This window comes from Arvicola amphibius, chromosome 13 (assembly GCF_903992535.2).
Source record: "Arvicola amphibius chromosome 13, mArvAmp1.2, whole genome shotgun sequence".
Classification (NCBI taxonomy): domain Eukaryota; kingdom Metazoa; phylum Chordata; class Mammalia; order Rodentia; family Cricetidae; genus Arvicola; species Arvicola amphibius.
The window spans coordinates 49,199,828-49,222,410 of record NC_052059.1 but is presented as its reverse complement, the minus strand read 5'-3'; the positions used below and the strand labels follow the sequence as shown (position 1 = coordinate 49,222,410).

General features: G+C 43.8%; 1 protein-coding gene across 4 annotated transcripts in view; it reads left to right on the top strand.

The window, feature by feature from the left end:
• Window positions 1-22,583, top strand: part of Ints9 (integrator complex subunit 9) — an 85,702-nt gene that overhangs the window by 42,142 nt on the left and 20,977 nt on the right. For all 4 annotated transcript variants that reach the window (XM_038310257.2, XM_038310258.1, XM_038310256.1 and 1 more), the window contains 3 exons: window positions 10,803-10,923; window positions 11,596-11,730; window positions 21,456-21,567. In XM_038310257.2, coding sequence (XP_038166185.1) covers window positions 10,803-10,923; window positions 11,596-11,730; window positions 21,456-21,567 — 368 coding nt within the window. The remainder of the gene's footprint in view (window positions 1-10,802; window positions 10,924-11,595; window positions 11,731-21,455; window positions 21,568-22,583) is intronic.

Here is a 22,583-nt window from a genome sequence, read left to right as displayed (position 1 = left end):
TGGGATCTAAAGAGAGCTGCAAGATAATAAACAGGAAGTGCATGGAAGCCTAGGGACAAAGGTTATTTCCCAAAACACAGGTTTGCGGGTGGTGGTGACATGCCTGTAATCCCAGCACTCTGGAGTGAGAGACAGGAAGACTGCAAACCATGCCAGCCTGGGCTGTATAAACAAATTCTAAGTCTGTCAAAGGTACCTGCTAGAAACCAGGTACAAGAAAAGACAAAGGAAAGCAGGTGGTAAAATGCAGATGTGCCCTGGGTGTGACCATCCCAAGAGTTTAGCCAGGACCAAGAGACTAGATTGTCAGAGGTAATGGAAAGGGGAAGGACCAGGGAGGCAGCAAGGGGTGGCTTGACTCCTTGTCCACTTTGACCTCCACCAGCAGTGCAGAGGACACCAGCCAGCTTTGGCTTAGACTCTGTTCGACCCCTGCTGCTGCCATCACACCCCGCCCTCACCTTCTGCTCTTAGCATGGAAAGCCTGGAGTTCAAATTAGTCTGTGCTTCCTGAGCATTCCTGATCCTGCCCCCTTTTCCAGTTGCCCTGACCTTCACCCCCAGATCAGTGATAATGGCAGTCACCTTGACTTCCGAATGTCTTTGATTTTGCCAGTCTTTCTGTGAGAGTGTGTATGTGTAGCGGGGTTTACCCTATTTTTGTGTTCTAGAGTTTAGGTACAAGTCTCCTCTATGTGTTCCTTGTGTGTGCAGTGCTTATTTAACCTGTGGGTTGCTTTTTCTGCCAGACAGTGTTCTAAATGTGTTACCAAGGAGAGCTATTAATTTGGTGAGGTAAGCAGCGGCCTTGTTACAGTTTACAGGAGAGAGGTGCCAAAGACGTTCTTAACCTCCCCAAGGTCGTCCCGCTAGTGAAGCAATAGGTCCCGATTATTCGGGCTACTGAGTTCATACTCCCACTCCTCCGCTGAGTCACTCTTTGAGGGCGTGTCCTGCAGGCCCCCTTGTGAGGTGGAAAGGGAAGCAAGTGTGCTGCACCCTTTCTCCTGTCTTGCTTGGATCTTCTGGATGTCTCCTTGGTTGGTAGGATGGTGTGGGAGTGTCTTCACATCGCCTGGATGTACCCATAGCCAAACTGTCTTATCTCTGTTTAAATGGCCTCCTTGATCTGGCCACTCCCACACAGTGATACATGGTCCCATCCCCTCCTTGTGTTTCATTTAAAGTCTCAGCTCCCTTTCTTCTCGGCCCTTAACTGTGCCACAGTCTGCCTTGAGCACACTGGACCCCAGGTCTCAATAACCTCCCTCCTTAAGAATCATAAGGTTGTGCTATCTTTCCCTGGAATAGACCGATATGCCTTGCTCCCTTGCTTATTTCCTCTCGTCAAGTTTATGTCCTATGTACTCAGCTGCAAATCGTTTTGACACATCAGAAGTAGTATTCAAAGGTCGATGTCCCTGACTTCCCAAACCCTGGACCAAATCTTCCGAGTCTTCATTTGCCTTCTCTGTGACCTTGAGCAAAGTCCCTTTTTCCACCTTGCCACCCATTTATTGTAAAACATAACAAGATAACTTGCTCCCAGAGTAGTGTCAATATGTATTAGGAAGAGTGAGTGGAGCTGGAAAGAAGGGAGGGTAAGGACAGGGCCCTGGAGGTTATTCAGGAGATGCTCAGCAAAAAGTGTTAGTTGAAACAGAACCACCAACTGGTGGACAAAAAGTAGAAAAGGAAAAGACACCTTGGAGGAGGAGTAGAGACACTGCACACTGCTGGAGAAGATCCCTGTGCATTCTGGCCCTGAGCGGGTCTTGCATTTTGGCTTTGGCCTTCGATATTGATGGCAAAGGGGATAGTTTCATTATTGGAAAGAATATGCTGAAGTGAGAAAGCAAAATCTCCAGCTTTGTCCTTTTTCTGTCATGGATGAACTCAGCATAAATATTAGAACTGGCATGAAAATTGGAGCACTCTTTGAGGCTGGTGATGACTCATTAAGGAAGGAAAGCACCTTCCCTGCAAGCATGAGTTCCCACCTCAGCATGTTCCTTAAGGCCAGGCAGGGTACATCTGTGACCTGGTGCTGGGGGAGGGGTAGACAGAGACAGGCAGACCCCAGCGGCCAGCTAGCCTGCAAGTCTAACGTAAATAGCAAGCTCCAGGTTCTGTGAGATTTTTGTCCCAAAAATAAGGTAGAAAATAATAGAGGACATTCTATATCAATCTGTGGCTCTCCCTTCCCACTCAAGGAAACACATCTGTGTCTGTGTCTGTCGGGGTGGGGGTACTGTTATAGCCCAGGAAAAAAAAATTCTTTTTAAAAAAGGAAGCAGAACGTTTTAAAAGGCTCTTTATTCTTTAATTGGTATCAGACAGCAGAGCTCTAGAGTTTCACCTTGGGCTAGGTACTAGAAGTGCTTCGTTGGTCGGCTGAAGGGTTGGGTGCTGAAGGATGCCTGCTACCTTTAGGTTCCTCTGATATCTAGTGTTCTGAGGGACCAAGGCATGCTGCACTGAGAACTGGGTTTCTATGGCCTAGTTTATTGAATGTTTCCCCCTGGGGATGCAATCCATGACTTTTCTAAAATAGGGGCGTGATATAGGGCCTGGACTGGTTGTCACACTCCTGACTGAAGCATCTGGGGGCACACTGAGTGTGTCTTGGCTGTTTAGGAATGTGAGCTGCCAAATCTACCTTTTTTCTTTCCTTTCTTTTTTCTTTTTCCTTTTTTTTTTTTAAAAAGAAGTTCAAATCTGGCTGCTTTATAAGTGGTTTTTTTTTTAAATCTTTTTTAAGTGTTGGCTTACACATGAAAATAAAATCCTATGTGATTCAAGCAAATCACTGGGTGTCGGATTTGAAACTTGAGCCCCCTAATTTTACTTCAAACTACACAGGGATTCTCAAAATAGATCTTGGTCAAGTGCCTAGAATTAATGCATGTAAGTAGCTGGAGTTAGTCATAAGGCCATCAAGTAAAGAAAACAATAAATTAAAAATTCTCAAGCTCATTGGTCAAAAAAAAATCTGACAAATTCTCTTAAATCATTTGGAGTTGGTTTGAATTCACATTTGATTTATTATTAGGATGTATATTCAAAAATCCTATTAGTCTTGCTTTTGACAGTTGTGTGACTTCTTGCCTCAGTTGACATGTCCCTGAGATTTATGCAGAAGATGTTAGCTATCCTTCTTCCTAATTTTGACACTATAGTATACTCTTCCTGAAAAAAAGAAATGGAGTTTTGAAGAGAAAACCCACACAATGGAATTTTCTTATATAAACCTTAAAGTTTAGATTTTTAATGAGCAGTTTTAAAGCAAAATGTTCCACCTAAGAAGCTACTCTGGTGTCTGGAATTTTTAATATGAATATTTTATGAGGTTAGATTCCATAGTCATAATTAAGAATAAATCTTTATAAGGCATTACTAGGTATGATGGTGCACACCTATAATTCTGGCACCAGGTAGGTAGGGACCAGAGGCAGGATCAAGGGCAAGCTGGGATACTAGTGAAATTCTGCATTTTAAAAAACATGATAAAAATCATAAGATATTGCCATAATTTCATAAGCATTAAGGAGTTAAGAACATAAGAGGAAGGTTCACCGGCTTCAAATGCATATTAAAAGATGTTATTCTTTCTCTCTGACATTCCTCGACTATTTGTTGAGGAATTTATCAGGCCTAACTATATAATAGGACGAAATTTAGAAAGTATGGGCTTAGCAGTCACACAGAAGGGAGGGAGAATTTAGCTCAGTTTCTTGGTAGCTGAATCAGTTCATTTCTTCTAAGCTCTATTTTCTCATTTATAAAATTAAGATGGATGTTAACCACTTTGCAGGGTATCGAGTAGATCAAATGAGTACTGGGTAAGCTTCTTAAAAATAGTTCTTACCTACTTGGTCGTGGTGGCTCACGCCTTTAATTAATCCCAGCACTCAGGGGAGGCAGAGGCAGGCAGATCTCTGTGAGTTCGAGGCCAGCCTGGTCGGCAGCATGAGTTCAGGACAGCTAAGGCTGTTACACAGAGAACCCATTGTCTCAAAGGAAGAGAGAGACACACAGAGAGAAACCAGTCCTTACCCACTTTAGTAAAACATTTGATGTTGTAGTTTGCATGAGACATATCCCCCATAAACTCATTTATTTGAACATTTGTTCCCTAGTTGCTGGTGCTATTTGGGTGGTTATGGAATGTTTAGGCGTTGCAGTATTGTGGAACAGACCTTTAGAGGGTGCAGTCTTGCTGTACACCTCTGGGGGCAGGCTTTGAGAGTTTCTAGCATCTCCCTACTTCCTGCTTAGTCTCTATGCTTCCTGTTTCTGCTGCCGTGCCTCCCCCCCCACACACACCATTACAAACTCCAATCTCTAACCCTCTGGAACCAACCATAAGCCAAAATAAATCTTTTCTTCCTTATGTTTTCTTTCAGTTTTACAACAGTGATAAAAAAAAAAAAAAGCGACTAATTATGGCAGCCAGAGCACACCTGCCTTCTAGGCCTAATTCATCTGAGATGCCACCCTTCCTGTTAAAAGCAAAGAAACTTTCTAAGCCCACGCTTGCCTCTGCTTTAACATTGTCAGCCACGCTTTTTGAGACTTGATGGCCTCTTCTATAAAATACATAGAATTGAATTATCTCTAAGAACACATACGTTACAGTTTTAGAAGATATCTATGGGAAGGGCTCCTCAAGGTGGGTCTTCACAGAATGGCTGTACTTTGATGGAGTCACAGACTGTTGAGCCTTGTGATCCCAGATGCTTTGTTCATTTTAAGTCAATAAGTTAACCTTCAAGGGACCAATTCATGGTACCCAAACTCCAAAGATGTTGATGGGAAAGTACCTTTCTATAATTTCCTACTGAGACTCAGGATTGGTGTGGTTCATCTGCCCATAAGTCTGTCCTGCTCAGCAAGTCCACTTAAAAAACAAAACAAAAAGAAGAGTTTGCTTTGTTTTCTTTCAGTGACTGTACAGTTGAGACAAAGATCATCTGGACACCCTCTCAAATAATGTGTTCCATGCTTTGCTGACCATAGTAATTGCCTTTGTTTTTTCTAGGGACTATTGGGTCTAAAACAAAAGTTCAGGGATTGTAGTATTCCCAGTTAATATTGAGAAATGTCTGGTTTGAGCTGCACTTTGGATAAGCTCAGTATAGAGCATCCAGCCTACCTCCAACCCATCCCTGTGGCACAGATGTCGCATGATCATTATTGAGAGTAGACACAGCTTCTGCTTCTTGTATTCTGCTCTTATATTTTGCCCATTTGTTCAACAAACACTTAGAACCCGATCAATGTGTTCATTGTCTGCCTTTAAGTGGTCCCCGTAGGCCTAAAGGTCTTAACTCTTTAACAAAAACCCATGATCTTAGGCTGCTGGTTGTGCTGGTAAGATGCGGGAAGAGGCAGCAGAACTTTGGCTCAATGTCAGCAGCCCGGGAAAGAAGTTTATTGGGCACTCAAGTGCGATAAGAAAAGAAGGAAACGAGAAAGTACTTATGAAAAATTTAGGCTATGAAAATTTGACTTTGATAAATTAGAAAGCCAGAAACAGAACCAGTTCCCTCTGGGTTTCCTTATCCTACGTATCCCAAATCATCTAATAATCCTAATGGCTTTAAGTGGGTCTCTAAGTGCCCTGCTGTAAGTGTGACCTCACATACACATAGGAGGTTAGGGAAAGCTCAGTCTGACAAGATGTTAGGAGATAGGTATATATGACAGACAGACCCAGTGTCAGGGGAAAGTTCCACCAAATTTTAAGACATGGAACCCCTGAATTTGAGCTTACAGCCCAGGACTAGGACTTTGTAGGCTAGGTTGGTTCAAAATAGCAAGAAACCATTCTGGAATGAGTAATGGGGTAAACAAAAATAACTGGCTTGGTGAAAATCATCCAGTGTACACCAAGAAAAAGACAAAAGCTCTAAGTCTTGGCATTAAACCAAAGAATAATGAAGGTTTTTTTTAAAGCTAACAGTACATTTGACTACCCCTAATTTAAGACTTTTGTGTAGCTTACAAAAAAAAATCCTAAATCATTTGTGAGAATGTAGTTGTCAAACTTTTATGAAAAGAGAACCTCTATAAACATTTCCGAGTAGAGAAACGACAGGTACTTTGAGCTCTATGAAACATAAACAGTATATAAGGCGCTAGAATAAGCTATCCAAAGAATTTAGGCACTGTTGTATATATCTATGTAAATATGCATACCCACATGCATATATATGTATACACCATATATTACTGTATACAGTTAGTCGTGTGTATCTGGGAGTTTTGTACTCAATGAATTCAACCAAGTGCTGATGGAAACTATTATTCCCTGAACAGTAAAGCCATTTGCAGTACTTTTATGTTGCACTATGACCATACACTGTGTATGATCAGTAACCTAGAGATGACCTAAAGTGTAGTAGGTCCAACTTACTAGAACACACTGCTGAGGTAAGAAAATTGCTTTATTGAGCCCTGAAGTTCAGGCCTACTGTCAGTTACATGGCAAGACTTACCTCTAATTTTTTAAAAAATCATAAAATATATTGGAGAATTTACACATGACTTTATAAACACTATGCTATTTTGTAGAAGGGAGTTAAGCATGCACAGATTTTGGTATGTGCCAGGGATTCCTGGTACCAATAACCTATGGAGCCTGAGGACAATTTTATATTTCTTAAGAAAATAGATTTGTCTAGCGGTGGTAGCCCATATCCTAAACCCAGAACTCAGGAGCCAGAGACAGGCAGATCTCTTGAGTTGAAGGGCAGGCTGGTCTACAGAGCTACTTCCAGGATAGCCAGGACTATACAAAGAAACCCTATTGGTGGTGGGGTTAGAAAAAAATAACACCCTCACTATATGTCACTCACTTGTTGCTGTTTATAAGGAAAAAGTTTCCCCTCAATTTAGAGATATAGGGACGAAAGAGGTTAAGTGAATGCTTAATATTTCAACTGAAAGAAGGAAAAATCAACATTAAATTAGACATGGAAAGCAGTCTGGCCGGGCAATGGTGGCGCACGCCTTTAATCCCAGCACTCGGGAGGCAGAGGCAGGCGGATCTCTGTGAGTTCGGGACTAGCCTGGTCTACAGAGCTAGTTCCAGGACAGGCTCCAAAGCCACAGAGAAACCCTGTCTCGAAAAAAAAAAAAAGAAAGCAGTCTGTTCCTAATTGTTTATTAAAATTACCTTGAGAAGCCAGGTGGTAGTGCACCCCTTTAATCCCAGCACTTGCAAGGCAGAGGCACGCAGATCTCTGTCAGTTCAAGGCCAGCCTGGTCTACATAGTGAGTTCCAGGCAGGCACCAAAGCAACACAGAGAAACCCTATCTTAAAAAAAAAAAGGAAGGAAGGAAGGAAAAGAAAGAAAAGAAAATTACCTTGAGGATGCCTAAGAAAAGCCACCTATAATTGGGTATAACAATGCCACCTCTCCAATAGAACATAAACCCAGGCTTTGTATGTTTTGGGTCAGTCTTGAACTTGAGGGCTCAATGGAACCTTAGCCTTCTGAATTGCTGGGGCTTCAGGTGTGACACCATCACAGCTCCAACACTGTACAGCTTCTCTATTTCTGCATCTCTGAGCAGGCTGCAGGTAAACTCAGGTCCAATTGGAAAGGCTCACATATCTAGTTGTTGAACTAAGACCTCCCTCAAGTTCTTCCCCATGTGCCCATGAATTGAACTTTTTACAACATGGCAGCTGATTTCATCAGAGCATGTAAAAACAGGACAAGAGAAAGGGGGGCATTCTGAAGTCCCCTCTCTCTCAGAATCTAATCATCAGAGTTATAAGCCTATACTCCTCTTCTTGAGAAGCAGGTACTTGGTCCATGACCAGGGAGGGGCCAATACAAGGTAGAAAATATAGGATAGGGGTGTCATGGGGAGCCCTGTCTAAAGTGACCTAACACAAAACCCTAATCCGGAAAGTCAGACCTGAAACCAGTGAGCTGGATGCTCAGTCTGCTGTCTCCCTGTTTTAGCGTGACCCGTAACCTCACCTGCTAGTGCAGTTCAGACAGGAGCCAGTTCCTTTCTTGAGGTAGTCATTGGGCACGTGTGCATCTGTTATTAGTATTGAGAATTCAGTGCAGCGTCCAAAAATGAGAACGACGTTAATGCATTCGTGACATGACAGATTGGATAAAAAGGAGTGATGCTATTTCCGTGTATATTAGTGAAATTAAAGGCATACTTAACAAGCCTGCTCCCCACACAACCATGCTCTACTGAATTGTCAGAAACATGGAGGGGAGGTTTTGTGTAAAGAGTGCTATCTTCAGCGTCTCTTGACTCTATGTTTATGAGTTCTAGCCTTTTTCCTGACTGTAATGGATTGCTTTCCTACATAAAAAGTACCTTCTACCCCAGTACCTTCTCTAAAAATAGACCCTGAATTACCAGAGAAAAAATCAGGAACTGCTTCCCACAATCACGCTCGCAACGTTCCTTTAAGATTCAGACCTGACTCCGACAGTGACTTACTGAAGGCTGACACTCGCCAGCAGAGTGGCCATGTTGACATAGACTGCTACAGATCTCAGTCCTGGCTGGAGGGGAAGCTCAGTGCTGCTTCAGGTATCACGTGATGGGTAAGGAAGCCCACAAGAAAAGTAGCTGCGAGTCTACTCTTGTGCCTGACTTTTTAGTCATTCTCCTAGAGAGAGGCACCACGTAAGACACACAGCACCTTAGGGCTGCGCTCTGCCCTTCTAGCCATTCCCATGAAAGCCTTCCTGCTCTGGCCTGAAGACATTATTTTTTCCTGGGGGGTAGAGCTGGAGGGCCCAAGAACTGGACCTGGTGGTGTCAACTTAAAAGATGGGTGTTAGGATGGCTGTAGAGGACACTGTACATCCCTTGTCCCCCATCCCCCAACAGAAAACTCCTGGCGTCCCCTTTTACAAGTGAGGAATGCAGCTCAGAGGTGAGTGGTGACCTTGGGCTGAAATCCAGGCTTGTCTGGATGTCACGCCTGGCTTTGCATCCTACCAAAGTGCCACCTCCTTGAAGCAGCAGTTTCTGGGCTGCCTGAAGTAGAATCCGTAGCGGCATACTGTCCATGGCCTTGTCCGACATGCTTCCTGACCACTTCCCTGCTCCCTGATAAGCAGGCCAGACGCCCCAGAGCATGTAAGAGAGCACTTGGCCCAGGAGCTGGCATGAGACCTAAAGTGGGGCAGTGGTCTTTGTTTGGAGTAGCAGTGTGTTACCGTCTAAAATGTGAAAGACAGGTGGTGAGAACGTGGGTCTCCAACGCTGGGAAACCTGGCACTGGAAGACAGAGTACCGTGAAATCTGAGTAGAAGGGGAGCCATTAGAGTACAGATGAGGGCAGGGGTGTGAGGGAGTGAACCCCTCTGCTGCTCAGTGTGTTTGGGGGAGAGTAGAGCCTGCGTGTGTTCAGTTCACCAGAAGTTCTTCGACCTAGATTGTATAGCCAGCCTCTGACAGACCAGTCTTCCAGATTATTCCTCATACTTTTTAGAACAAGAATGTTTGTTCATCAAAGAGATGCTTTTTGATGGTGGTATTAGCAGTCATATTTATCTTTTATGAACAGGAAATGTGAGCTGTTAAGTAGAAATGCCTAGTCTGCGGTAGAGCTCACAGGCAAAGCATAATCTACAGTGTGCAAGGGCCTGGGTTCATCACCAGCCCTGTGGGACGGAAACAACAGGACAGGGATATCGCTCAAGTACAAATGTTCTGTGTTAGAGTGTTAAGGGGCTGGAGAGATAGCTCGGTGGTTAAGAGTACCTGCTGCTCTTGCAGAAGACCTGGGTTTGGTATCACCCACCCACATGATACACATGAAATTAAAAATGGAAAAATATTTATTCGTTTATTTATTTTCATTTTTCAAGGCAGGGTTTCTCTGTGTAGCCTGGAACTTGCTTTGTAGACCAGGCTGTCCTTGAACTCAACTGCCTCTGCCTCCTGAGTGCTGGGATTAAAGGCGTGCAATACCACTGCCTGGTTGAAATAAATCATGTTTAAAGTATAACTCAAAAATGATGGAAAATTTTACATTTAAAAGCTTCATCAGAAATTAGTGCAAAAGAAAGTAGTAAAGGAAGGATAGAGGAACAAAACAGAAGTGGGACAAACAGCAAAAATTAAAATGGAAGATATAGTCCAACTCTCTCAGTAATAAAAGATAAAAATGTGTCTCCTTCTCCATGTCACAGAGTCCTGGGATTATAGATGCCCACCACTGCATGCAGAATTTTACCTAGATTTCAGGGATTGAGCTCAGGTCATGAAGCTCGTTCAGCAAGTACTATTACCCATTGATCCAGTACACACACTGGTTTTTGTTGTTGTTTTGTTTTGTTTTGTTTTGTTTTTGTTTGTTTGGCTTTTTGTCAATAAAATTGACAGAAAAAAAAGAGAGAAGATTCAAATTATTAGGATAAGAGACAGGAGACAGTAACTAGCATTATATAAATAATTATAAAAGAACCCATGGAGAGCCGGGCGGTGGTGGCGCATGCCTTTAATCCCAGCATTTGGGAGGCAGAGGCAGGTGGATCTCTGAGTTCGAGGCCAGCCTGGTCTACAAGAGCTAGTTCCAGGACAGGCTTCAAAAAAGCCACAGAGAAACCCTGTCTCGAAAAATCAAAAAAAAAAAAAAAAAAAAGAAAGAAAGAAAGAAAAAAAAAAGAACCCATGGGGGGAAAAAGAACCCATGAGCAGCCTATGCCAATAAACTGATCCCCTTAAGTAAAGTGGTCATATTACTAGAAATATCTATTAATTGATGGCGTGCTCACCTGGTGATTGACATTATGGTGTGCTTGCAGGCTGCTGCCTTCTCCTCTCAAGGATGCAGTGGAAGTGTCAACCTGGAGAAGATGCTACACAATGCAGGAGGTGAACTCTGCCCTGAGTAAAATCCAGCTGGTGGGATATTCTCAAAAAATTGTGAGTGTTGATACCCTTGTGCTTGCTTTCATGAGGGCCACCCCTATGTTGAGTCCCTGGAGACTTGTGGCTCTCTTTGTCAAGCTGCCCTGTCACCTTTGTGCTGATTCCAGGAAAAAGGGATGTTGGCGGATTTTCTCCACCCTCCTTGCTTTTCGGTGGTCCTTGTTTGTCACCCCCGTTCCCTGACACCAGTTAGAACTGGTCGGCCAGCTAGCCATGAGTCTGGAGACCTGTCCTGTCCTGTCACCCGAGAAACCAGACACAGCTTTGCCTGTCTGAGATGTAGGCCATAGGAAACGGAAGCAGTTTACCACGGGTGAGTTGGCCTAAATGACGAGGACTCCTGGCCTGTTGTTGGCCTGCAGCAGGAGCCGTCAGAGCTGAACCTAACCTACAGTGGAAAGGAAAAGTAGCCTTTCACCCTTGGTTCTGTCGGGTGACTTGTCGCCTTTGCTCCTTAATGCCTAGGCCCTGTGTACCTGGTGACAAACAGTGAGCAGAGCCCGAGGTGGCAGAGAATCCAGGATTGCTTCTGTTGTCCACTGCACGGGCTCTGTTATTTCCCTTTTTCTTCAGTTTGCTTTAAAATAAGGACATTTCAGTTGCTCTTTCCTTTAAACTAACTTAGCTTGCTGATAGACGACATGTTCTCTGCGTGGTTTCTTCTAGGAGCTTTTTGGTGCTGTTCAGGTGACCCCTCTGAGCTCTGGCTATGCCCTAGGAAGCTCCAACTGGATTATCCAGTCCCATTATGAGAAAGTGTCTTATGTCTCCGGATCCTCCTTGCTTACCACACACCCTCAGGTAAATTAACGTTTCGTCATCAGCCTGTGCCTGTTTGATTCAAATTCAGGATGTCTCCAGTGTACTGTGAGCAGTTTTTACACCTTCATAATCTCTGTTTCTTAGATACTCTGGGGAATTAGAACTGTTCAGTCCTTATAGCCAGGACTGTGCTTTCCTTGGAAGGAATTCTGTTGTCTCAAGGTCACCTCTGGGTTGATGATTCCTGGGCCTCCCAAGACCCTGCCTGGCCTGATGCAGGCCACAGGGATTGTTGACTCTTTCAGCACACACTAACTGCTGAGCACTTACTTAAGGCAGGTCTCAGGCACTAATCTCAGTGTCAGGGTTGAGTGACCACCAGGCAAGGTCTCTTTGTATGTCTTGTCTTCAGTCAATAATGTCTAAGACCAAGATGAGTAAGGAAATGAGCTGTGTGAGTTCAGACTAGGGTAGGAGTCCTGTGAACAGCACAGCAGGTTTATTTTGAGAGGAATGGAGATAGTCTAGCCTGGGTGGTCCATCTGAAGCCAGGGTTGAAGAGCCATGTGAAGCTGTGGGGCAGAACCTACAGAGATGCTGATGAAGAAGAGTCCCCGGAGCAGAGCAGGCAGGGCATGTGAAGAGCAGAGAAAGTTCCGTGTGACCGCGGTGAACCATATAGCCAGGAAAGAAGCAAGGCCAGCTTGCTTCTTTTTTTTAGACCGTGATGAGGGTTCGGTTGTTTTGTTTTGTGGTGTAATTGTGGTATGTATACTTGTAGTGTGGGTATGTGCATGTGTGTACACATGCATGAGGAAAACGGTCAAGGCCAGGTGTCTTTTCTTGATCCATCTCTGCCTTGATTCCTAGAGACTGGCTCTCTCACTGAACTTGGTGCACACCAATTCTGCTGGACTGGCTAGCCAGGGAGCTTCAGTGGATCACCTGTCTCCACCCCCAACTAGATAGGTTACAGACATGTGCCGTCAGACTCAGCTTTTCTTTTTTCTTTTTCTTTTTGGTTTTTCGAGACAGGGTTTCTCTGCAGCTTTTTTAGAGCCTGTCCTGGAACTAGCTCTTGTAGACCAGGCTGGCCTCAAACTCACAGAGATCCGCCTGCCTCTGCCTCCCGAGTGCTGGGATTAAAGGCGTGTGCCACCACCGCCCGGCCAGACTCAGCTTTTTAAGTGGGTGCTTGGGATCTGAACCCAGATCTTCATGCTTATCCTGCAGGCACTTTACCCACTGAGCCACTTCCCAAGCTCCACCCTATTGTATATTTTGTTTGATTGAAACAGGGTCTTACTCTCTAGCCCTGGCTGAACTGGAACTCACTGTCTAGACCAGGCTGGCTTTCAACTGACAAAGGTCCGCCTGCCTCTGTCTCCCGAGTGCTGGGATTAAAAGTGTCCCATTGTATTTTAACATGGAGGGGGAGCTATTTATATTTGGCAGTAAGTTACACATAAACATTGTTATGAATGTAATATTTAATTTTGGGTTTTGTAGAGAATGTTCTGTTTTTTTTTCCTCGTGGTTCTTTTGTGGTTGTAAAGGAAGAGTGCTCAAGATTGGGTGGTCAGTTGCTGAACATACAGATAACTTGTGGGAGTCCCTGTCACATTTTATCTGGAATTGGTTACTTTATGAATGTAACCTTACGATGTTTTTTTGTCTGCATAATAAAACAGAAGTTGAGGCTTAGACCAGGAGCCCAGGCCCTTCTGCCTCCTTTGTAGTTCTGCCCTCTCCCTAACAGTAGCTTTGGGCTATACCACAACCACCTCCTCCTGTCTCAAATGTGCTTTCCCTGTGCTCTGCTTCTCATGTTTTAGAAATATTTGCTATACTTGTGACAGATAAATGTATGATTTAATCATGATATTTGTATGTGTATGCACACATATACACCTTACAGAATGACTAACTCAGTTATCTTACTCCATTTTCAAACAGGAGAAAACAATTCTGTGCCCTGTGTGAAACACTAGGGGCTGCTACCATCTGCAGTGTTTATTTCTGTTTTCTGTCAGGGCGGGACCGGGTCTCATGTGACCCAGGCTGGCCTCAAACAGGCTGTATAGAATAAGGATGACCTTGAACTCTGTCCTCCTGCCTCTACCTCCAAAGTGGCATCCTTACAGGTGTACCACCTCCCCTGACTCATACCTTTTATAACCAAGTTTTATCTCAAGGTCTACAGGAGACAAGTTCCTGTGTTTTCCTGTAGTTAGCAGAATTCTGGGTCCTTCCCGCTTACTGAGATCAAAATCCCATCAATGTCATCATAATCTGCCTCATTGAATCAAATTTTTTTATTGGCAGCTTCTTTCATTCTTGATGTATTCTGCCCTAAAAGACAAGAGGATGACTTGGCTGCCAACTGCTCTGATTTGTCCTGCTTAGATCAAAACCTTTACAGTACAATTGATGTAATTTCCAGTAAATTGTCCCTACAAGGGCCATAAATTTAAAGGGAAAATAAGTTCTTGAGAATAATGAGCAACATACCTAAATAATTGGTTTAATTTCTAGTTGGCAACCTGTACTATATGTATCAAAAGGAAAAAAATAGATTTTTCTTCACCCATATTGTTGGTTTTATATTTAATATGTGAGAATAAAGGAGTTTTAGTTTGAAAAAAGCACCATGGTCCACTGTAGAGGTTAAGAAACTGCCAGGGATGTGTCTGGCCCACACTTATTCTGGGGAGAAAATTAATTAATGAAGTACGCCAGGTTTTATTGGGCTACAGATACACCTGTTTGTTTGTGGCTCGTTTAGAACTCCGTATATGCTATGACAGCAGATTTAAAGCTTCACGGAACGTCTGCTGTCCTCTGGCCTGCCTGGTTGGAGCCCCTGCGAGCAGAGAGACACAGCACAGGCAGCTGCAATGGTCTGTAAAACAAGAGGACGAGGCTTCTGCCTAAACTGGAAACAGCCGGAGTTGAGAGGTGGCTTTGAGAAAACACAGGCTGAGCTGGACCAAGGCTACACAAAGAAACCCTGTCTCAAAAAAAAAAAAAAAAAAAGGAAGGAAGGAAAGATAGGCAAGTCTTTAATTCAAGAAGCCTTTATGCTGGGGTGACAAGATGGCTCACTGGATAACGGCACCTACTGCCAAGTCTGATGACCCGAGTTCAATACCTGGACCCGTATGGTAAAAAGAAAGACCTGACTCCCACAGGTTGACCTCTCACCATGCCACAAGTACACACAGATGCTTACAAAATCATTACAAATTTCAATATGATTTTTTAAAATGTAGAGCAATTACTGATGGCCACTGTCTTCAGGGGAGGAAAAATGGAGGTAAAAGATTCTGTGCATGAATGACATTGAGAATAAGGATAATGATTTGACAAAGAGTTGGCAAGGTGATCATCTGTCTCAGAAGTAGGCTGTAGATAACGATGGATGTGAACTGAGAGAATATTAGCTTGAAGTACAAGACCAGAACCTGGGTTGAAGGCAAGTGTAGAAACAAATTGGAGAATCATCATACTTATTTTAATTATATAAATAAAAGGCCAAGGGCCAAAGATCAGCCTGTAGGAAAATATTTACCAGTCGGCTGTGAAAGGAAGAAAAGCAGCCTTGTGTAAGTATGGCTAGAAAGAGAGAAGAAAACTGAGGCCCTAGCAAAGAAGTCTCCTGAGCAGGAAGGAAGGGCTCAGGTTCCCAGCGCTTACTCGGCTGCCATGCCAACTGTGTGGCTCCAGTGCACCCTTCGATGGTGTTCTCTGCAGCCCCACTGTTGTGTCCCTTGCTTCCCCTTAGAGCTTTTCTTTCTTCTTCTGGCGGAAGTCTCCAGTCCCGCTGTTAACACAGGCGGTAGTAGTCGGTGGCTTGTACTGAAGTTTAAAGGCGGTGGTGCTTTTATAATCCCTGGATGAGTGTGTTCATGGTCCACGCCTATTTATGAAGGAGGTTTTTTTTTTTTTAGACCTGCTCTTTATAGAATGTCTGAGATAACCGTGTGCTCTGTAGACTGTACATGAATATTTGTTCTCTGTTCTGCCCTTTACTTCCTTCCTTATATTAGGGTTAACTCTGTTGCTCTACCCCATTTAACTCCCCTGTTGTCATTTAACTGTTAGATTTTGGTATGCAGTGCTTTGTGATTCATCTTAAATAGGTTATAATGGCCTCTACAGTCTTCATTCCTTCAATAGTCCAATGGTATTTTACTGCATTTTTGTTTTTAGTCTATTCTATCCAGTTAAACTTGGGTTAGACAGGGTTGGATTTTTTTCTTCTTTCCCGGTTTTGTTGCTTTTAGCACAGTTAATTGTACATACTGATTTATTCACCGTGCTATTTCCACACATGCATGCAGCGCATATTGATCATATTCAGCCATTGTCCGCTCACGCTCACCACCCCTCTTCCCAGCGCCTTCTAATCACTGTCCTCCTCTGGTTTGGGATGGGGGAGTGGAGTGTGGATTTTTTTTTTCCTTTCTGCACATGAGAGAGAACACACAGTACTTTGCTCTCTGTTTCTATAGCTGCTAATTTCCTAATGTACTGTTCCAGTTACATCCATTTTGCTGCACATGACAAGATTGCTGTTGTTCTAGCTGAATGGGCTGTGTTGCATGGATAGCTGCCATATTCTCCTCGTGAGTTCATGTCTTGTGAGCACTTACATCAAGTTCATATCTTTGCTTTGTTTTCTCGAGGTCTTGTTGTCCACGCTCTCATAATGTGCATTCCTCCCATAAATCTAAAGAAAATATTTTAAATTTTAAAGCCCTTAAAACCGTTGTTCAGATTTAAGGCAGCCACTCATTTTGTTGGTCTCACTCTGTATTGTTGACCATTTTTTTCTTTTGGATTTTCTCAAAAGTCTTGTTGTTTGTTAGTTTGTTTTGTTTTTGATGCACTGCTTTGATGTGGATGATCCATGGTGAAAGTTAAATGTCATACAATTTCGACTAGAGCCACAAGAAAGGTACAAGCAGGCCCTGAATTTGTTGGAGCTTCTGGCTCACTTAACTTGGCCCCAGGAAGCCAGGAGAGGAACACAACGGGCTGGCATCTGTGTCTTTCTCCATTGGCTGTCTCCATTGTTTCTCTCTCTCTCTCTCTCTCTCTCTCTCTCTCTCTCTCTCTCTCTCTCTCTCTCTCTCTCTCTCTCTCTCTGTCTCTCTCTCTCTCTCTCTCTCTCTCTCTTTGTGTGTGTGTGTGTGTGTGTGTGTGTGTGTGTATTGGCTCCTCAGGAGCCAACACTAATCCCTAAGCGAGGGCTTAGGAGTGGAGTGTCTAAAAAGGCAAGGGAAGACAAGATGGTGGATGTGACCCTTACAGAAGTTCTGATAGGGAGGAGCTTTTCTCCACACTGCAGCTGAACGTTGTTATAAGACCAGAAGTCCACTGTGGGAGTCCAGGGCTGCAGCTAGGAAATTGGGGAGTTTTGAAATGGTGGGGTTTGAACTGGTTTTGGAGGGCAGAGTTGTACTTGATGGGTTGGGGGTATTTTTTTTCCTAGGCAATAAGTCCTTAACTGTTTTCACTCATTCCTTCTTCTCTGCCATCTGGGTTTTTTTTTTTTTTGAGTGTTTATTGTTTTCATTATTAATTTTTATTGAGCTCTACATTTTTCTCTACTCCCCTTCCTGCCTCTCCCCTCCCCTTCAACCCTTTCCCAAGTTCCCCATGCTCCCAATTTACTCAGAAGATCTTGTCTTTTTCTACCTCCCATGTAGATTAGATCTATGTAAGTCTCTCTTAGTGTCCTCATTGACGTCTAGATTCTCTGGGATTGTGAGTTGTAGGCTGTTTTTCTTTGCTGTATGTTTAAAAACCACTTATGAGTGAGTACATGTGATAATTGTCTTTCTGGGCCTAGGTTACCTCAATCAAAACAATGTTTTTTAGCTCCATCCATTTGCCTACAAATTTCAAAGTGTCACTATTTTTTCCTGCTGTGTAGTACTCCATTGTGTAAATGTACCACATTTTCCTTGTCCATTCTTCAGCCGAGGGGCATTTAGGTTGTTTCCAGGTTCTGGCTATGACAAACAATGCCGCTATGAACGGTTTTAAGGTATAAAGGGCCTCAGATCTCTCTGGTCCCTGCTGACCAGGCTGCCGTTTCTCCTGTGTTTCAACCGTCCAGTCTTCTGCACTGTGGCTTGCTTTCGTTGTACTTCTGGATCCTGTTTCACATCTAAGAGTGAACTCACTACCTCACCTTAGGGATCTCCTCCTGTATTATCACCAAAAGCCATTCTGTGTTTCAGGCTGCTGACTTCTTATTGCCTGCTCTGATCACAGGATTCACTCTGACCTTTGTTGCATTTTCTCGGTTACACTCTGTCTCTTTACTGCTGGTCTCTGCGCATGCATACCTTCATGTGTACCATGTATATATACACATACACCACCACACTTGTACACACAAAATCATAAAGTTAAGCGGAAAGAGAAAGACTTTTGGGAGGGAAAAGGAAGGAAAAGAGGTCATGGAGAAGTGAATATGGTTCGTATGCATTATATATGTGAATGAAGATGTCACAACCAAACCTGTTATTTGTTTTATAAGTGAATGTGTGCTTATAAATTAAAGTTAATTGTTAGACGACTGTTGCAGAATATTATTTTAAGGTATGTTACTTTTTTATGCTGTGGAACATTTGTTTAATGATGCAAAGATGTGTTTGATTAAATAAAATTCACCTGTGGTCAGGAGGCTACGTCAGCAACTAGCTGACAGGAAGTAGTAGGGAGGAGCCAGGTGGAGAAGGGCTTGCAAGGAGAAGCACAAGAACTTCTGGAGAGACACGAGGAGGTGAACTTGGGGAGCAGAATTTCACCTCAGCTTTTGAGTCTTGAGTTCTCTAGAGGGACAGAGATTTAGATAAATTCCCTTTGTAGCTTTGAAAGAGTTGGTGCCTGAGGGAACAGAATTTCAAAACTGCTGGTGGTGCCAGCAGAGTGGCAGTTGCTGACTAGGATAGCTGTAGCTTAAAAGGCAACAACAATTTTAAAAGAGGACAATTGGCGCCCCATTTTAGGCACCAAAATGTTGATTTTTTTTTTCTCTTTTGGCTTTTTGAGGGGCCCTCCACCCAGCTCCCAAATAATCACACATAGAGGCTTATTCTTAGTTAGGAATGCCCACCCTTGGCTTGCTTCTAGCCAACTTTTCTTAAATTATCCTAACTACCTTTTGCCTCTGGGCTTCTTCCTTCTCTTCTGTGTATCTGACTTTCGCTCTTACCCCACGGGTGGCGGGGTGGCTGGCCGGCTGGCCCCATGTCCTCCTCCCCTCGTTTCTCCTATTTATTCTCTCTGTCTGCCAGCCCCTCGTATCCTTGCTTCTGCCTCACTATTAGCCACTCAGCTCTTTATTAGACCATCAGGTGTTTTAGACAGGTAAAGAATCACAGCTTCACAGAGTTAAAGAAATGCAACATAAACAAAAGCAGCACACCTTAAAATAATAGTCCCCTACAAAGGACCAGTACAGTAAAACAGTTCTAACTAGGCTTGGAGTTTTGGATTTATTGTTTTGTTTGTGTGTGTGTGTGTGTGTGTGTGTGTGTGTGTGTGTGTATGTATGTCTGTGCAACGTATGCACGCCTCGCACGCCTGAAGTCAGCGGAGGGTATCAGATCCCCTAGAACTGGAGTTACGGGTGATTTTGAGTCACTGTGTAGGTGATAGGAACTGAACTCCACTCCTCTGCAAGAGCAGCCAGTGCTCCTAACCCTGATCTGTCTTTCCAGCCCCCTAAACGTGGAGTTTTTACTGTTTTATTCCATCTGTTTATAACTATCAGTTTGTGAGCTACTTTTGATTCTTAAACAAGGGAAGTTTTTCTTTTTGTGATTAAACAAAATATTCCCCCTTAAGCACTCATCAAGTGGCTGTTGACACCAGTAATATATGTATTTATCTTTGCTGAAGTACAGATATTTGAAGTGTCACCTGGGTGTGGAGACTTTCAGTAAAGCCTTTTAAGCCTGTGTCTGTCCTGGAGCCTTGCAAGTCAATAAGACTGTCTCTGCTTAGGGCTGAAATTACAAACATCTGTAAACCTGACCACCAAGTGTCTTGCAATGATTCCAAATGATTCCATCTCAGGCTGCTCACACTAAACACCACCCTGCATTTGTTTGTGGGTTTTTAATATTCAAAAGAAGATATTAATGGCTGAGGCTCAGAGGTCATGTCAGAGCAGTTCACTCCGCATTTTGTTTTCTTTAGTTCAGCCATTCTTAAACTTTCGGGGTCATGGCCCTTTCTGACCACCTAGTTAAATCTACAGAGCCATATAGAATCAAATACACCATTTCAGGGAATCTGGTGACCCTCTGAGGTCCTCCTCCACCTCAGTCAGTTTAGTTGACTATCTTAAGCCAAATATGTCATTTACTGCACTGCTGGGTCCCCTTGTCACATTTCAGTTTCCTTCCGGTACACACAGGAAGCAGTTCAAGGCTCGTTGCATCGCTACTGCTAAAGCCATTGTGCCCCCTACCGGTGCACACTTCCTTTTGTGGAAACAAGTTCATAGGTGTGAATCTGAGAGGTTCTGCCCAAGAAGAGGAAAAGCTGTTAGATGTGTTAGTAAATACCTGTGGAGAGGAACCAAGTCATGTACTGCATGTTCAGCACTGAGCGCTCTCTACCCAGGTAAAGAATTTCTTCTGGGTTATTGAGCAGTTTGTAACAGGGCCATACCTTGTTGTTTCATAAAATAAAGAAGCCCGTGTCTCCATACTTTGATACTCAAAGGAGAAACTCTCACGAGGTATGGATTCTTGGAGTTGACAGTCTAGATTTGGGGCTTTGCTGGGCTGCCCTGCAAAACAAAGAATAAGATATCTTCATAAAGTGTGTGGTCTGGTGCTTTTTCAGGGCAGTTAGTCACAAGAGGAAAACATTTGTAGACTCTGGCCTCTCGGTTCTTATACCTTTGTTTCAGACAAATCCTAATTTATGCAGAAAAGCAGAATATTTTTAAGTGCTCTGAAAATAATCACAGTTTAAATCATAGTAATTGTCAGTATCATAAAGAATGTCATGTGCCAGTGGGGTTCACAGTTCACATGCAGATAGAGTGTGTGAGCCGCCTAGACTCAAGAGTCAACTGAAGGAGGTGGTCAGGACCGGCTATTTCATAGGAAATCGAGTCCAAAGCTTGCTCGAGGTCATAGGACTAGCTGAGGAATTGGGAACAGGCATGAGTGCTAACCCAGTGCTCTTTCTGGTTCCTCCAATCCTTGCTACACAGGTAAATGACCTTGCCTCTGTCTTCCCATGACATGTGCTTGTCTCCTTAGCAATTATTCTGAGAAGGTGGTTATTTAGTGCAGATGTGATTCCCAGTCAAACAGCAGAAGCATTTCCCAGAAACTTGCTAGAAATGCAGATTCTCAGGCCTGCCTGGGAACAAACCAGAAACCGTAGGAATGAGCTCAGGGGCTCTCTAGCACACCCTGTGGCGACCCTGATCCATGCTGACATTTAGAACCATGTGGAAGGCATATGCATGTCATTCTCAAGAGGGAAGCACTGGAAGCAGGAGGCTTTCCTGTGGTAGACAGGAAAAGGGTGATCTTAAATGTCTAGTTCTGTGACGGTGGGTGTGATGTGAGACCACCCAGTCATGGCAGGTTGTTGCTAACTCCGGAGCTGCTAAGCCTTCGCTGTGGGAGAACTTGCTGTTGGACTAGACCCAGAAGAGAAGCATTTGCTCTTGTCCTTTTGCTCCTTGTAGGTAACAGTCGCTTTCTTTTGTCTTTCAGCCCATGGACCAAGCTTCTCTCAAAAACAGTGACGTTCTGGTTCTCACAGGGCTTACGCAGATCCCCACTGCCAACCCCGACGGCATGGTGGGCGAGTTCTGCAGCAACCTTGGTAAGGGACTTCTCAAGACTGAACTTGGGGGTCTGCATCCTAGGTTTATTTCTCATTCGAGCTTCACCCCTTCCCTCCAGTCCTGCCCTCTGGTGTCTCTTTGAAGCCTCCCTGCTCTAACTTCCACCCCTAGGTTCCTCCTTGAAATGCACTGTTGTCCAAAGGAGCCATTCCTAAAGATTGTAAATCGGAAAGTGTGCTAAGGGTTCTACAGCCATAGATCAAAATTGTTAGCAGCTTCTAGAAACGTAATTGGCATTCTCTCACAGACCGTGTTGGCTAACCCCTTCCTGTGGTGGGTATGGCAGGAGACATGTGCTCATACATTGCAGCGGGAGAGTCACACCCCCTCACACTGCTTTGCAAACACTAGCCCAGAAATGATTCACACTGGAAGTTCACACCAGTGCAAAGATGGATGCATGGACTGTTCTCGCTGAGATTTGGTTGCTTTTATTTTTTTCCTTCTTTTGGGAAAAGACTAAATTGAGAGCCCTAGGGATGTTTTCTGTCTGGAAAACATTTTTTTCCCTTGGTAAAATTGTCAGTGAAATCTTGCAGTCCCATTCCTGTCTTAGGAAAGAAGGATGGCTCCTGTCTATGTCCGTGCAGGCTGCTATGACAAAGTATCATCATCAGGGTACAAACTGACAACGTGACCACCTCCTGTACGGTCAAGGGGAAGGTGTTTATTGTAGATATGAGAGAAAGAGCAGCAAGAGGCATCTGGAAGAGTCCAGAGGAGAGAGAAAAAGTAGACTGAACATGGCCAGAACTATCTGTGAGGGAGGGGAGAACAGAGAGAACACAATGAGAGAAGCAGGAATAGAGCAAGGGGTGGGGGAGCCTAGGAGCTGAAGAGAGCTTAAGGTGGAAGAGGAGATGAGAAGGGCCAGGATGCTAACTAACATAGACTTTGAAATGTGTAACAGGTACTTGTGATACTGAGGGAGCCTAGAGGCCAGCATGAACTTTGATATGCCATTAGACACCACAGTAGCCATGTGTCCCTTCTG